Raw genomic sequence first — 15,251 nt, forward strand, 5'->3', positions numbered from 1 at the left:
TGACTGTTCTGTACTCGATCCTTGCTCTTCAGAATTTAACTGGACAATTCCCAAACTTAGAGAGTTTGATGTGGAGCTTTTGGTTGATTTTAATTTTTTTCTAACACAGTTTTATAGTCTAAAAGATGTGTCCACACATTTCTGCTTACTGAGATGGACTCTTGGTGCTTTAGGTGCAAGAGTCCTGCATATCAGATGAACAGGGTAGCAGTCTAAGATGTTCTGAATCCTGACTCAGAGAACTGGATGTATTTCAGCCCTGCCCTCTAGGTCTGTTTCAGTGGATGAATCGAGGCCTGAGTTCATCTGCAGACTGGCAGTCGGCATCTTCTCAGTCTCCGTGCTTCACATCGATCCTCTGTCTCCAGCGGAAACATCCCCAAACGTTAATCCATTGACACCCTTGGCCGTCGCGTTCTTCTCTCGTATAGAAAAGATGGACCCAACAAGATTGTCAGCAGAAGATTTTAAGTCCTTCCGAGCAGTCTTTGCAGAAGCTTGTTCCCACGATCACCTTAGGTGAACTCTCTGATTACTTCAGAAAGAACCACATGCACACTGTGTCATCTGTCTACTCCCTGTTTTGGTTTTCAGTGGATAACGAGTGAAATTTACTGCACTACTACAAAGATACCATAGGGTCTCTCCTTCACATTGTATAGTGTGAGAATGATGCAGATGTAGATCTAGATAGGTTGTAGCTTCCTCCCTGTTTTTTTTTTGGTGTGTGTTTGTGTGTTTTGTTTTTTTTTTTTGTTTTTTTTTTTGAGGTGGGGTTTCTCTGTGGTGTAACTAGCTTGTAGACCAGACTGACCTTGAACTCACGGAGGTCCACCTCTGACTGCCTCTGTCTCCCAAGTGTTAGGATTAAAGGTGTGCGCCACAAATGCCTAGCTCCCCCCGTTCTTGCTAGTTTGTCTTAGCACATTTGCCACCATCCCTGCTATCACTATTGAAATGATGGAAATGGTTCTTGGGGCACTGGCAGTGGCAGAGATGGTGCTGTGCTGAGAGTGGTACTGATGAGGAGAGCTTGGGAAAGGCTGGTGCTAGGCCATGAGAGGTGGGTAGCAATACCAAGCCTGGGCTGAGTGTTCAAATGATTTTTTTTTTTTTTGCTTTTCAAGATAGGTTTCTGTGAAACAGTCCTGGCTATCCTGGAACTCACTCTGTTGAATAGGCTGGCCTCATCTCATTGACATTCACCCGCCTCAGCTTCCAGAGTGCTGGGATTAAAGGTGCGCACCACCACCGCCAGACTCTGCTGATTCTTAAAACTGTGAGCCCTCATGAGTTGAGGACTAATAGATGGGCTGACTAAATTGGATACTATAGGGTTAGCATGCAAATACTGTTTTATTTTAGCCGGGCGGTGGTGGCGCACGCCTTTAATCCCAGCACTTGGGAGGCAGAGGCAGGCGGATCTCTGGGAGTTCGAGGCCAGCCTGGTCTACAAGAGCTAGTTCTGGGACCAGCACCAAAGCTACAGAGAAACCCTGTCTCGAAAAACCAAAAAAAAAAAAAATTATTTTAATATAAATGGTGATCTGTAAAGTGAGTGATATTTTGTATAATGAGGCAAAGAAAATTTGTATTTTAGAGAATGCTTGTTTTTGGAGACAGGATCTCATGATATATAGTCCAGTCTGGCCTCAAACTTTCAGGCAGCCTCAGATAACCCTGAATTCCTCTCTGTCCTTGTGCCTCTACCTTATGAGATGATGGGTGTAAGCTGCCATGCTTGGTTTTAGGCAGTGCTGGGGGTTGGACCCAGGGCTTCATGCATGCAAGGCTAGTGCTCTACCAATTGACCTAAACCCTTACCCCTTGCTCAAGGTAATTTTAATGTAAATTTTCTGGAGTGTTAAAATTAACATGTGAAGTAGTTTTTGACCACCATCAAAAGATGCGTTACATGTTAGGACCATAGTACTTCAAATTACATTGTAAGAACCTTTTTCCCTCAGTTTTGTCAAATCTCCAGATATCTGCAAGTAGAAAATATGACACAAAAACCGTGAACCCCATCAACTGAAGTTTTAAAGTTCTGCGTCATTGTTGGTCCTTCGTTTTTGGGACAGTCTCAACTGTAAAAAATACCAGTCTCAAACTCATGGTCTTCCTGTCTCATCTTCCAGAGTACTGGGATTTCGGGTGTTTGCCACTATGCCCAGCTTGAATGATGTTTTTAAATAGTTTTAAGTATCCATTTCATACATTTTACAGATCTGCAATTTTTTTTAAGTTGTTTTGTTTTAAGGCACGGTTTTGCTGCCTAACCCTGGCTGGCTTGGAACTGATTATGTGTAGACTCTAGACATCCATCTGCCTCTGCCTCCCAAGTGCTGGCGTTAAAGGCGTGTGTGTGCCATGATGCCTGTCCAGGTCTGAGATTTTATCCACTGCAGGATAAGTTTGGAGTGTCGAAGAAGGAAGAGCAGTGTTGGGCAATACAGGCATCCTGGGAAATTCCCCACAGTAGAGATGCTAAGGAATAGGAAATGTGAAGCGCATGTCCTTAGGGATATTAATGATTACTAGCAGCTTGAACTTGGTAGAGTAAGCATGTAATTATTATACTAACATTCTCATGTTGCTCTCTAGGCTTATGTATATTGTTTAATCTAGAAGCTTGTGGAGACTTTTAAATGCTTCTTTCTTTTTTATGGTAGATTTATAGGCACTGGCGTCAAAGTGTCCTATGAGCAGAGGCAAAGGTCAGCTTCCCGCCATTTTAGCACCGACATGTCGATTGAGCAAATGGAGTTTTTGGAGTGTCTATTCCCAACAGATTTTCATTCTGTCCCTCCCCACTACACAGAGGTAAATGTTGGATACTCCCTTGGATGATTTTTAAATTTGTTTTGCTTTTTTAAGAATCGAATGAATAATAACAGTTTTCTTTAGAGCATACCAGCACCACAAAGAGTGCTAGTGTTTTATTGTTGTGATTGTTGAGACAAATTTTAAAGTATGTCGTTCAAGGTTATTCAATGAAGCTAGTAATTATTTGAAATGAAATGAGAGTTATCTGAGGAGGCAGACAGGTTATGAGCCTGCCATTTTATTTTGTTTTAAAGTTTTTTCTTAGCTATTGATCAGTTTGAACCCTTGCTTCAGATGAGGAGCTGAGGCTCACAGAAGTTTGCTGCTTGAGTGAGATTTACATTGCTAGAAAGAGGCAGAAATGAAGTTTGGGGCCAGCTTTTCTGACTTCAGAGAGCTCCTCTCACCTCAGTACTGCCTCTGTAGATTTCCATGATCGATTGCAGTTTAATGCCCTAGCTTTAACTCATCTCCATCCTTGTCTTTAAGCTCCTAACGTTCCATTCCAAAGAAGGGACTGATGCCCACCTCCCCGTGTGTCTTCAGCTTTACTATAAGCACTCTGAGACTAGAGGACCCCAGGTGAGTCCTCCCTGTGGCTACCACTGCAGATTGTTATGGGATTTTTTTTGTCACAATTGTTAAGTTTTATAGTTTTGTTAATAATTGTGTGTGGTTTTTTTTTTTTTAAAGGGTAATCAAGCAAGACTGAGTTCAGTTCCTCAGAAGGCGGAATTACAAATTAAATTAAATCCAGTGTGTTGTGAGCTGGATATCAGTATTGTGGATAGGTTAAATTCCTTGCTTCAACCACAAAAACTCACCACAGTAGAGATGATGGCCTCGCACATGTATGCATCATATAATAAGCATGTTAGTTTGGTAAGTATGTAGACGTTGCACAAAAGCATGTGCTTATTGGGATTTCTGAGAAAAGTCCTAACAGATTAAATAGACTATGTCAGAGCAATATTACTTATAATAGTAAAAAGTAGACATTTAAAAATTATTTTTACTTTTTGAGACAGCATCTCTACATAGCCCTGGCTATCCTGTAACTCACTGTGTAGATCAGTCTAGCCTCGAATTCAGAGATCTGCCTGCCTCTGCCTTTTGAGTGCTAGGATTAAAGGTGTGCACCACCATGCTGGGCTTAAAAATTACTCTTAAATTTCTTGTGCACTTCTGACCTAAAACTTGATATGTAGCCAAGGGAAGACTTTGAACTCTTGATCCTTCTGCCTCTACCTCCCTAGAGCTGGGGTCATAGTGTACACCACCTAGCTCAACAATGCTACTTCTTTGCCTTGATGAGAACCAGGTAAGGTTTGGTAATTTTACTGGAAGACATTTCCTGTTTTATTTCTAACAGGGTATGCTGTGTGGTATCAGCTGCATGAAGAAGGCTCTGCAGGAAGGGTTAAGTGAGAAATAGAATGTTTTTCCATGCAAACTTTTTTTTTTTAACCTTCTGAGATAGCATCTCATTGTTAGCTCAGGTTGGTCAGCCAGGAACTTGTGTTCTTCCTGTCTCAGCCTTCCCAGCAGGAAACTTCGGGTATGCTCCACTCTGTCTCACTTTCCTTAGACTAACGTTAAACTGTACATGCAGAAAAAGACGATATGCAGAAGAATGACTAGGCCCATCAGTTGACAGTATTTGATTGTAGCACAATGGGATTGGACTTGGAGAATATTGTAACATATTCATGAAGTCTTTTCATACATTCCATAAACTCGAATGGTGTAAAAAGTAAAGCCAGGTAGCACAGGTCTGCTTTTGAGAATGAAGAGTGATTGGCATCGCATTGTATTACTTTGCTCAGCTCTGCTATGTGGCATGGACTTGTATTAGCACATTGGGAGTTTGAATGTGTGGCCTGTAGGACCAGGCCCAGCCTGAGAGGCAGCTTTAGGGGAAAAGAATCAACACAGCAGTGAGTGCCCATGATCAGATCTGCTCTGGGGCTCAAACAGGAGGCTGTCATTTGGAACACACTTAGGAAACATGGGATTCAATCTAAAAAGACAAGAAGGAAAGGCGCAGAGACATTTTATTTCCTGCCTGTTTTCCCCATCGTTCCTGGTGTTTAGACTAAAGCAGCATTCTTAAGTGTATAGGCCAGTCTCTATTTGCTGTTAACCTTGGTTGTGTTGGGATGTCCTTATCATCCTTGGTTTTATTTTCTTAAAAATTTGTTTTTATTTTATGTGCCTTGATATTTTGCCTGCATGTATGCCTGTCTGTGTGAGGGTGTCAGATCTCCTGGAATGGTAGTTACAGACAGCTGTGAGCTGCCATGTGGGTGCTGGGAATTGAACCCAGCTCCTCTGGAAGAGCAGTCAGTGCTCTTAACCATCTCTTCAGTCCCATCCCTAGTTTTCTTTAGTATGAGATTAGAGTTTGTGTCAAGAAGTCCAATAGGGATGAGATAGAATAGATCTGTGAAAATGCTGGTTTCTAACTTTAGAGAAGAAAGGGAACCTGCTAGAAGTGGGGAGGGGCTTGGCAGAAGAATGAATGGGAACAAAATGTACTGACATGTGCAGGAAGATGTCACAATAAAGCCTTATATGTTTGCCTTGCTTGTAAAAATCCCAGGCTGCCATAGGAAAGGCTCGACGCTGACTCGGAAGATGAATGTTGAAGCCTTTATTAGTTTCAGGATATTTTATTGAAAATTAAAAATTGACTTCTATTTGAATGGCATGATTTTAACTGGTGTATGTGGGGGACTCAGGAATCATTTGGTGAACACTTGGAACCTTTGTGTGCCCTGCTCTGATCATAGGCCTGGAAGCAAAGAGGAGTAAGACTGGCCTTTGTATATGGCAGCAGTCGTGTGAGTTCATATTGGGCCCTTAGGGCAGCCTAAAATGGGCAGATTCTTCAAACTGAGTGTTGAACATGGTGTTGATTTTTAGTTTTATTGGATTTGGTAGTAGGCTGGTTCACACCTTTTCTCTTTAGTTTATGGTAAGATGTGTAGGGATCTATAGTGTCTTTTTTTTAAGTTTTTTTGTTTTTTTTTAATTAATTAATTAATTAATTTATTATGTATACAATATTCTGTCTGCATGTATGCCTGCAGGCCAGAAGAAGCACCAGACCTCATTACAGATGGTTGTGAGCCACCATGTGGTTGCTGGGAATTGAACTCAGAACCTTTGGAAGAGCAGGCAATGCTCTTAACCACTGAGCCATCTCTCCAGCCCCCTATAGTGTCTTTCTTTTTACTTATTTTTGTATGAAGATTCAGCTATTGCCTCAGCAGTTTTGATTTGGGCAATAGCTGTTTCATTTGAAGCTTCATTATACAGTAGTGGTTTTTCACTTGTGTCTGGATGCATTGTGGCATGTGGGGGAGCAATATAGTATTTGCGGAAATGCTAAGCACTGCTGTGATTTATGTCTTTCAGCATAAAGCTTTCACTGAAGTGTTTCTAGATGACTCTCACAGTCCTGCGAATCGTCGGGTGTCTGTACAAGTTGCCACCCCAGCGCTGCATCTTTCTGTTCGTTTTCCCATTCCTGACCTTCGGTCAGACCAGGAGAGAGGACCCTGGTTTAAGAAGTCACTTCAGAAGGAGACCCTCCATTTAGCATTCACAGATCTGGAGTCTCAGACGGAGTTTGTGGGAGGATCCACCCCAGAACAAACTAAACTGGAACTGACTTTTAGAGAGCTAACTGGTAAGACTGAACGCACTAGCGGAGAGCAGACTCTGTGCGGAACTCTACTCCTGACAGCACCCAAGATGGCAAACTTGGGAACACTTAGAAAATAGAGCAGCAGCTTTCCCCTAGAACTGTGTGGAGATAGAGATACAGTATAGTTAAAAAAGAGACGCTGTGAGGCAGGCATGGTGGTAACTCACGCCTTTAGTCCCAGTACTCAGGAGGTAGAGGCGGGTGAATCTAAGTGAGTTTGGATCAGCCTGGTCTACAAAGTGAGTTCCAGGACAGCCAGGGCTACTCAGAGAAACCCTGTCTCAAAAAGAAACAAACAACCAAAAAAGATGCAGCACAATGATTGATTTGCTCTGATGAAGTTCTTATTTTCTGAAGGAATGCAGTGTTAGCCTTTTATATCATTGCTTTTCACTTACTGTGTGCTGATAGAGGCTGGATAGCCTGCACGCTACTCTCTGCTGGGTCCTGTACTGAGTGGGTCACGTACATTCTGTCGTTTCCTTTAGTTGTTCCCACCATGTGTTAGATTTACTGACCCGTGGGCTGAAGAGGATGTGTCTCCCAGCTCAGGGGTAGTAAAGACCAATCTGACACCAGAGCCTGTGTTCTCAGTCACCACACTAACTCACTCCTGTGACACTTAAGATCTGGTATATTCTGTGTCTGTGTGGGTTAATGAACAGGGTGTGTGGAAACTCAGCCCCTGCCTCTGCCCTCTGACACTAGTGAGGGGACTCACACCTCAGACTTCAAAAGTTTCCCTTGTCTGCTCTGATCTCGGAGTTGGACAAGTTTTTGGAGATACTTAAATAGCACTTGCCAGTGACTGCTTCATGAGAGGATGTTTAGGTACACTCTGCCATTCCTTATCTTTGTGTACTTGAAGCTCTCTGATTTAGAGGAAAACTATAAGAAGCCAGTGTGGTGGAGTTACTTTGCATGTACAGAGCACACACCAGAGTATACTTGTGTCCTTATGTTTACCGTGGATAATTAGCTGATAAGCTTTTCTTTGTTCTTTTCTACCCACGCTGCAGACTGAATTCAGGGCCCTGAATGCTGGGCAATTGCTCTGCCTCTGAGATATAGCTCCAAGCCACAAACTTTTCTTCTGTGAAGAAATAATTGGGTCTGGAGAGATGCTCAGTGGTTAAGAGGACTTGTTGTAAAAACCATGAAGACACAAGTTCAGATCCCAACACTCATGTAACAAGATGAGCAAGGTCACCCTCATATGTGCCTGAAGCCTCAGTGCTTGGGGATAGAAAGTGGTCCCTGGGGCTTACTGGCTGCCAGCTTAGCTAAAAAAAAAAAAATAGTGTGAGCTTCTCCCTCAAAGGAATAAGATGGTGAGTGATAAGAAGTTACCTGATACTCTCAAATGCACACAAGGAAATCAGTACTCAGTAGGTAGTGACTGACATTTGCTATATTATAATTACATATCTTACACACTAAATACTAGTCAAGAATTTTAGTTTGAATAAAAACTGGTATCTTTATCTGCACATTCTGCCTAGCACAGGCCACATTACAGCAGAAAGAAATGAATGAGTGATGTATAGTGTGAGGGTGTGTGGATAATACCCTGGTTTGGAGAGCTCTGAATGATCTTATCTGCAACATTTGGGAAGGAGCACATTGCAGTCACACCATTTTGGTTCCATAGGGTCATTTCAGGAGGAGAAGGGGGAGCCATCTATCAAGTTTTTCCATGTATCTGGTGGAGTTGATGGAGACACAGCATCATCAGATGACTTTGACTGGCCAAGGTAAGCAAATGCAAGGGTGTAATGGAATTTTCCAAAAGTCAGACTTTCAGTTAGCCAAGAATACACTGCTAATGTCCTTCATTTATTTAGTTATTTGAGTTCTATGCTGAGTTATGTATATATACTGCCTGTTCATAAGTGGGTTACAGCAGGCATAGGCTTTATAAGTTAGTCTGGTAGTATTAACATTTAATCAGTGTTCATTCTGTAAATTTGCATAAAAGTAATAATGTTGCTGTTTATACTTACATCTTGATTTTTCAAATCATCTTTGTGATCAGAATGGTACTGAAAATAAATCCACCAGCCATGCATTCCATTTTGGAGAGAATAGCAGCTGAAGAGGAGGAAGAGAGTGATGGTCACTACCAGGAAGAGGAAGAAGGAGGGGCTCATTCGCTGAAAGATGTCTGTGACCTGAGGCGACCAGCTCCGTCTCCCTTTTCCTCTCGTAGAGTAATGTTTGAGAATGAGCAGGTAAAAGTGTGATGAACACTCCAGGGTAATTACCCCGCCTCCAATAGACACTTCCCCTCTCCTCCTCTTTTCCCTCCTTTTCTCTTTGTGTCTTAGGTTAGTTTTGAACTTGTGATCCTCTTGCCTCTGTGGGATCACAGGCCTGTGCCACTCTACGTGGCCAGGTCTTTATGAAAGAATGCTGTAATCCTAGCACTTGGGAGGTGGATGCAGGAGGATAGCAAGTTTGAAGCCAGATTGGGGACATCGCAAGACCCTGTTTGTTGTACATCATCAGCAGGAAATAACAGCAACAAGAGCAGTAACGACAATAAAGATAATCCGTGTGTTTTGTGCTAGTTTGATCCTAGATTGATTTCTATTTTTCTTGATGTATATTCTCCCTAGATAAAGGTTATGTTTATGGTAAATGTTATAGTAGTTTAAAAAATGCTGCTACTATTTTAAACGTAGATTGCTTCTTTGATGCTTTTTCTCATACTAAACTACTCTGTTTTAGATGGTGATGCCAGGAGACCCTGCAGAGATGACAGAGTTTCAGGATAAAGCCATCAGCAATTCCCACTATGTGCTGGAACTTCTGCTACCAAATGTTCACATGACACTGCCCAATAAAAACTTTTACGAGAAGCTGTATAACAGGTGAGTTTGAATTGCGTGACCACTTCCAAGCACTTTTGCCTTCTTCTCACTTTGGTATTATGTTACATGCTGGTGACATTGTCCTTGGAGCTGTTTCATTTTGCCCTGCTATTTTAGCTGACTCTCAACTTGTGCCTGGTGCCTATTGTAAAAACAACAGTAACACCACCATCAAGAACTCCCGAACAGCCAGGCGTTATGGTGTCTGCCTTTAATCTCGGCACTCAGAAGGCAGAGGTAGTTGGATCTCTGAGTTCAAGACCAGCCTGATCTACAAAGTGAGTTCTAGGACAGCCAGGGCTACACAGAGAAATCCTGTCCAAAAAAACCCTAAAAACTAACCAAACAAAAACAACCAAACTCCCTAACAGCAATGACAACCAGCATAATGCACATATTTTGGGTACTAGTTTGATTGCTGATACTGCACAGTGTGAAAAGTGCTGCCTTTTCAGACATGCACTGGCATGAGGGGCCCTAGCAGATCTGAGCAGCAGGCCGGCAGGTACTGGTGCAGTTAGGTTCTCAGTCACTGTTCAGAAAGTGTCTCCTCTTCTCAGAATTCAGAAGGCAGCTACTTAGGTTTTTCCAGTTTTACTTATACATTTTGTAAACAAAAATTTTAATTTATTGTGTTTTAAGTACTTCAACACACCTACCCAGCAAATACAGTGAAATGGGATTCTGGGTCATAGACTTCGTCACTTGACCTTGTGAGGCAGAAGGACAACTCTGGAGGTTGGCTTTCCTTCTACCACGTGGATCCTAGGGATTGAACTCAGATTAGGGTTGGTGGCAAGTGTGTTTATCTGCTGAACCATCTCACCAGCCCTGTTTGTTTATTTATTTTTAAAAGAACAGCAAGTTCCTTTTCAACTGGGTGCGGTGGCGTACTTCAGTAATCCCGGCTCTAGGGAAGCTGAGGCAGAGGCTCATGATTTCAAAGCCAAGCTTCCTAATAAGAGTCTGTTTCAAAATAAAAACAGCCGGGCTGAAGAGATGGCTCAGTGGTTAAGAGTATTGCCTGCTCTTCCAAAGGTCCTTAGTTCAATTCCCAGCAACCACATGGTGGCTCACAACCATCTGTAATGAGACCTGCAGGAAGAATACTGTATACATAATGAACAAATAAATAAATATTAAAAAAAATAAAAACAGCCAAAAAAAGACTATTTAGACCCAAATATAAGTAAGAAAAGCAGTAGGAACATGATGGAGGAGAAACTCCCAGGTTACATGCTGGTTTTATTTAAGCTATGCAGGAAGTGTGACATAGGAGAGCCTGTCCTGAGAGGAGGATTCTTTGCCTTCATCCTTCACAGTCACTGCCTCGGGCCAGGCTCTGGACTCAGAAGCTTTGGCTTCTTCTTTTTCTTTATTTTTTTAAATCATGTAACATGTATTCTTTATTCTTTTATAACCATACTTTTCTTTTTGTCATAAAATCCTGAATTCAGAGAACTCTTCAATAAGAAGTTTCTGATATTTCTTTATTTAGACAAGGTGTCATTATATAGCTCAGGCTGGCCTTGGGTTTTCAGTTCCGCTGCCACACCTCCCAAGCACTGGGATTGCACGTCTGACACTATTCCCAACCTTGATCACCATCCTGTGTTAGCATTAGTTCTTGTGTTTCTTTATTCCAGAACGTTCTGTCAAAGGCCTTGGCTTCTTTGTCCTGTAATAGACCATAATGTTGGGGACATAAACTGTCAGTGTGTATAAGGGGCGCCATCCTTCAGTGCTGTGACTCTGGTGTTTTTACTACACTACTTCCCACTGTGAGTCAAGCTGCTCAGTGCTACCTCCCTCCTCCAGAGCTCTGCAGCTGGCTGCATGCTGGCTTCCTTCCAGGGGGAGGGAGGGCTGCCTCTTGTCTTGGCACCTTGACTGGTATTCACACTGGACTTTACAGTCCTTCCATGAGTCATCACCTCGTCCTTTCCTTTGCAGCTATGTGCTGTGGGACAGCCGCTGGTCTACACAGACTGAGATAATTGGGCATAAGTCCTTCTCAGGCCGGTAGTGCTGGCAGTCTCGGAGGTGGCATGGAGGAGTCCAGCCTTACAGTGTTGTGATGGAAGCAGATGAGGGGAAGGGGGGATTGTGGTGCAAACCTAGAGAATGCTGTGAAATTGCAGTTTTCTTGAAGCTGAGCAGAAGCATGTCTTTGTAGCAGTAAGTATTTACTGAAGAGGCAGCACAGCTGGGGCCTAGTTGTGATTCTTCTAGTGTGTTCTTTCGGGGGTAGGCATCTCTCCTCACTTTTTGTGGTCATGCGTTATCCCATGCCTTCTTCCCAGGGAAGTTGAGCTATCTGTTGGGAAAAAGCTATCTCAGATAATACTAGTCTAGACAATGGATTGAATTGAAAGCTGGGCCTGATCTTGAATGTCATACCAGCTTTTCTTCTGCTTGGCTGTGTTGCCTTGGGAAGATGACTTAAGCTTTATATGGTGGTTTCTTCATGGGTAAAGTGGGAATAGTGATTCTCCCATCTGTCCCTGGGAATGGTGGGAAGGACTTTTGAGAGGGTCTCTATAGTGTCTTAGCAGCCTTCCTGTCATTTGGGAGGTGGGTTTTTTTTTGTTGTTGTTTGTTTTTTGGCAGTCTCATACAGCTCTGGCTGGTCTGGAACTTGCTGTGTAGACCAGGCTAGCCACAGACTGCTTCTTCCCCTTAGGATTAAAGGCATGTTTCACTATACCTGGCTGTCAGCTCTTATCATTAAATAGCTTCCTCTTTTAAGGTACAGTAAAGGGCTGCAGAGATGGCTCAGAGGTTAAAAGCACTGACTGCTCTCCCAGAAGTCCTGAGTTCAATTCCCAGCAACTACAGATGGCTCACAACCATCTGTAATGAGATCTGGTATTCTCTTCTGGTGTGCAGGCCGAACACTGTACACATAATAAATAAAACTTTAAAAAAGTAAAGTACACTTAAAGGTATGATCAGGTCTTTGAGTCTAGAACATGGGTGACACTAGGCGAGTGTCTCGTCAGGTGTCTAATCTCAAATTCCTTTCCTTGGTCTTGCTTTCCCGTTGGAAGCACATATTTTCTGTTTTAAGAACACCTTCACACGATCATTTCCATTTCACCATTTAGAACCAGTAAGCACATATGGACCTGTAAGGGGTTCTCTTGCCTGTCTTCACCTTAGATGTTTCCTGTTCATTTTGCACTTTGTGTTTCTAGGATCTTCAATGACTTGCTTCTCTGGGAGCCAACAGCTCCTTCACCAGTGGAGACACTTGAGAATATTTCCTATGGCATTGGGCTCTCGGTAGCCAGTCAGCTGATAAACACCTTCAGCAAAGACAGCTTCAGTCCCTTTAAATCTGCAGTTCACTATGGTAATGTACCTTACCTTTGCTCTGGTATAAAGTGCCTCATTTATAAATTAACAGAGTAGGAGCCCTTTCCGGTTGTGGATCTAAACTGTGTCTCAGACTTTGTTTTCTGTTTGTGTTCTATAACTCTATGACTATCTCTGCACTTCTGAGTCTGTTCTGACAAGAGCTTTGTTGCTCAGATGTGAAATCTTCTGTGTGATCGTGCACATGTTTGAAATTCACTTGAGAGATCCAGATATCTCCCTGTCGTTCTGTCCTGTAAAAGTGCAAAGTACTGTTGTGATCATTTTAAGCTGCTGTCCTGCTTAGCTGTCAGAATCTGTAATAGTAGGTCTTTTCCCTGCGTAGATGAAGACAGTGGATCTGAAGAAGAGACTTTGCAGTATTTTTCTGCTGTTGATCCCAACTATCGTTCCCGTAGGAAAAAAAAGTTGGACTCTCAGAACAAGAACTCTCAGAGTTTCCTCTCAGTCCTTCTGAGTATCAATCATGGATTAATGGCAGTGTTCACAGATGTAAAGGTACGTTTACACAGTCTGCTGCAGTGAAGTGGGGTAAGGTGGTGGCGGTGGCAGTGGGGGGGGGGCAGTGTTCTGAGATGCCAGAGAACACATTACATTGGGAGCTAGCTTCAGTTTTTGGTCTAAGGCTGTATGGATTTCCTTTGGAAAGCATGTGCTAATTCTTTTAGTGAGGGCAGTAACTGTAATGTTTTATTTCTCATTTTAAAATAGCACCCTATTTTAAAAGTACAACAAGCATTGTTGCAGAGGGTTTATATACCACACACATTATTCAGTGTTTAATCTCACTGTATTGAATAGTTCAAGAAATAGGCTGCTTTTTGAGGTGTGGGAGATTTTCCTAAGTTAGATTCAGAAGAAGCATGCCAAGGAACATTCTTCCTTTCTGCATTTAATAATGGTTGTTGGAGCCGGGTGATGGTGGCGCGCGCCTTTAATCCCAGCACTCGGGAGGCAGAGGCAGGCGGATCTCTGTGAGTTCGAGACCAGCCTGGTCTACAGAGCTAGTTCCAGGACAGGTCCAAAGCCACAGAGAAACCCTAAACCCTGTCTCGAAAAAAAAAAAAAATAATAATGGTTGTTGGAGCCTGCAGCTCAGTGACTAGAAACCCACCTACTGGGTGCAGGATTTTAGGTTCTATCTCCAGTACTGGAATTTGGGAAAGAAAAAAAAGGTAACTTGTGTTTTTTTTTTTTTTTTTCCTGGTCTTTTTGTTAGCAAGATAATGGAGAGCCGATGGAAAATAAGCATGGTGAATTCTGGTTAGAATTCAACAGTGGCTCATTATTTTGTGTGACAAAATACGAAGGTTTCGATGACAAGCACTACATCTGCCTACATTCCAGCAGCCTCAGTCTGTACCACAAAGGTAGGACAATTATATATTTTCTTCTTTTCTGTTTGGCAGTTGAATTTCTATATGATAAAGACAGCTTGTTGAGAATACAACCTTGATGTGAGAAATTGTTTTCTGTTGGGAGTTCTGGTTCTGTTGCCAGAATCATACTTACAGATTAAAACTTCTTGTTTGTTTGGAGACAAGGTCTCACAATACAGCCAACAGTGATCCTGAACTTGAGATTCAATTCAGCTTCCCAAGTTCAAGGACTATAGGTGTGCACTTCTACCACACCTGACTAAAATTTACCACATTTTGAGCGGTTGCCTGACTAGGCACAAGGATAGAAAAATTTTATTAGCATTTTAGAATCTGAGTTTTTATTTTTTGACTCTTTTGTAAGTTTTTGCTCTCAGTTATACCAATGCTGACAAAGAAAAGTAGGCTGTTACCTACCGTGCTGCCTCTTGACCACTGTGCTGCCAGTAACAGGCTGACTCTGGGGGGTTTCTGCAAACACCACAGCCAGCAGAGTAATGAGAAGGAAGTCCAGCTCAGCATGACTCAGCAGCAGGTCTTAGCTCAAGCTTCTTGAGTCTGATACCGGCAGCTTGTTTTAAACATATTTGAGTACAGCGTAATTTGGAAAATAGTTTCCTGGTGTAACACATACCTGTGTGCACAATAAAAATTAAAGCATAATTTTATTGGACTTTTTCAAAGTGCGTGTCACCTCTTCCGTGAAGATGCATTCTATGGTAAACATGTTGTCATCAAGGCCTGGGGAGTATCTGGTGTGATCTCCAGTCACACAGATAGCACAAAGGTAATCGGACTATTAATAACCTCAGTCTTGGCCTTCTGGGCAGAAAACAGGCATACATATGTCCTTTTGAAGAGACAGCCCTGTGTGTGTGTAACATTCCTGGATTCCCTGGTGCTTATCTGTGAGCGCAAGGACCTCTGTGCCCCCAACAGGGCTCAAAAGAGTATAGGCTGTATCCTAGAAATCCTTTTAGAAGTGCCTGACATCTGAGATGTCTCCTTGATGGTGTGCTGCCTCAAGTAGACATTCTGTGCCTAACCTCTTGAGGTGGGGCACTGTCGAAGCATGGGTGCACA

General features: G+C 42.6%; 1 protein-coding gene across 4 annotated transcripts in view; it reads left to right on the forward strand.

Annotated features, from left to right (window-relative positions):
- The window catches only part of Atg2b (autophagy related 2B), an 80,551-nt gene that overhangs the window by 23,453 nt on the left and 41,847 nt on the right, over window positions 1–15,251 (forward strand). For all 4 annotated transcript variants that reach the window (XR_005972414.1, XM_041633154.1, XM_041633156.1 and 1 more), the window contains 11 exons: window positions 258–519; window positions 2,673–2,823; window positions 3,316–3,408; window positions 3,520–3,708; window positions 6,247–6,520; window positions 8,190–8,292; window positions 8,574–8,769; window positions 9,269–9,411; window positions 12,609–12,766; window positions 13,115–13,287; window positions 14,009–14,159. Coding sequence is in view for 3 of the 4 variants with exons in the window: in XM_041633154.1 (XP_041489088.1) it covers window positions 258–519; window positions 2,673–2,823; window positions 3,316–3,408; window positions 3,520–3,708; window positions 6,247–6,520; window positions 8,190–8,292; window positions 8,574–8,769; window positions 9,269–9,411; window positions 12,609–12,766; window positions 13,115–13,287; window positions 14,009–14,159 (1,893 nt within the window). In the remaining variant the exon portion in view is untranslated. The remainder of the gene's footprint in view (window positions 1–257; window positions 520–2,672; window positions 2,824–3,315; window positions 3,409–3,519; window positions 3,709–6,246; window positions 6,521–8,189; window positions 8,293–8,573; window positions 8,770–9,268; window positions 9,412–12,608; window positions 12,767–13,114; window positions 13,288–14,008; window positions 14,160–15,251) is intronic.

The sequence above is a fragment of the Microtus oregoni genome, unplaced genomic scaffold (genome assembly GCF_018167655.1).
Source record: "Microtus oregoni isolate MIOR12 unplaced genomic scaffold, Mior012 000043F_ref0000047, whole genome shotgun sequence".
NCBI classification, from domain to species: Eukaryota; Metazoa; Chordata; class Mammalia; order Rodentia; family Cricetidae; genus Microtus; species Microtus oregoni.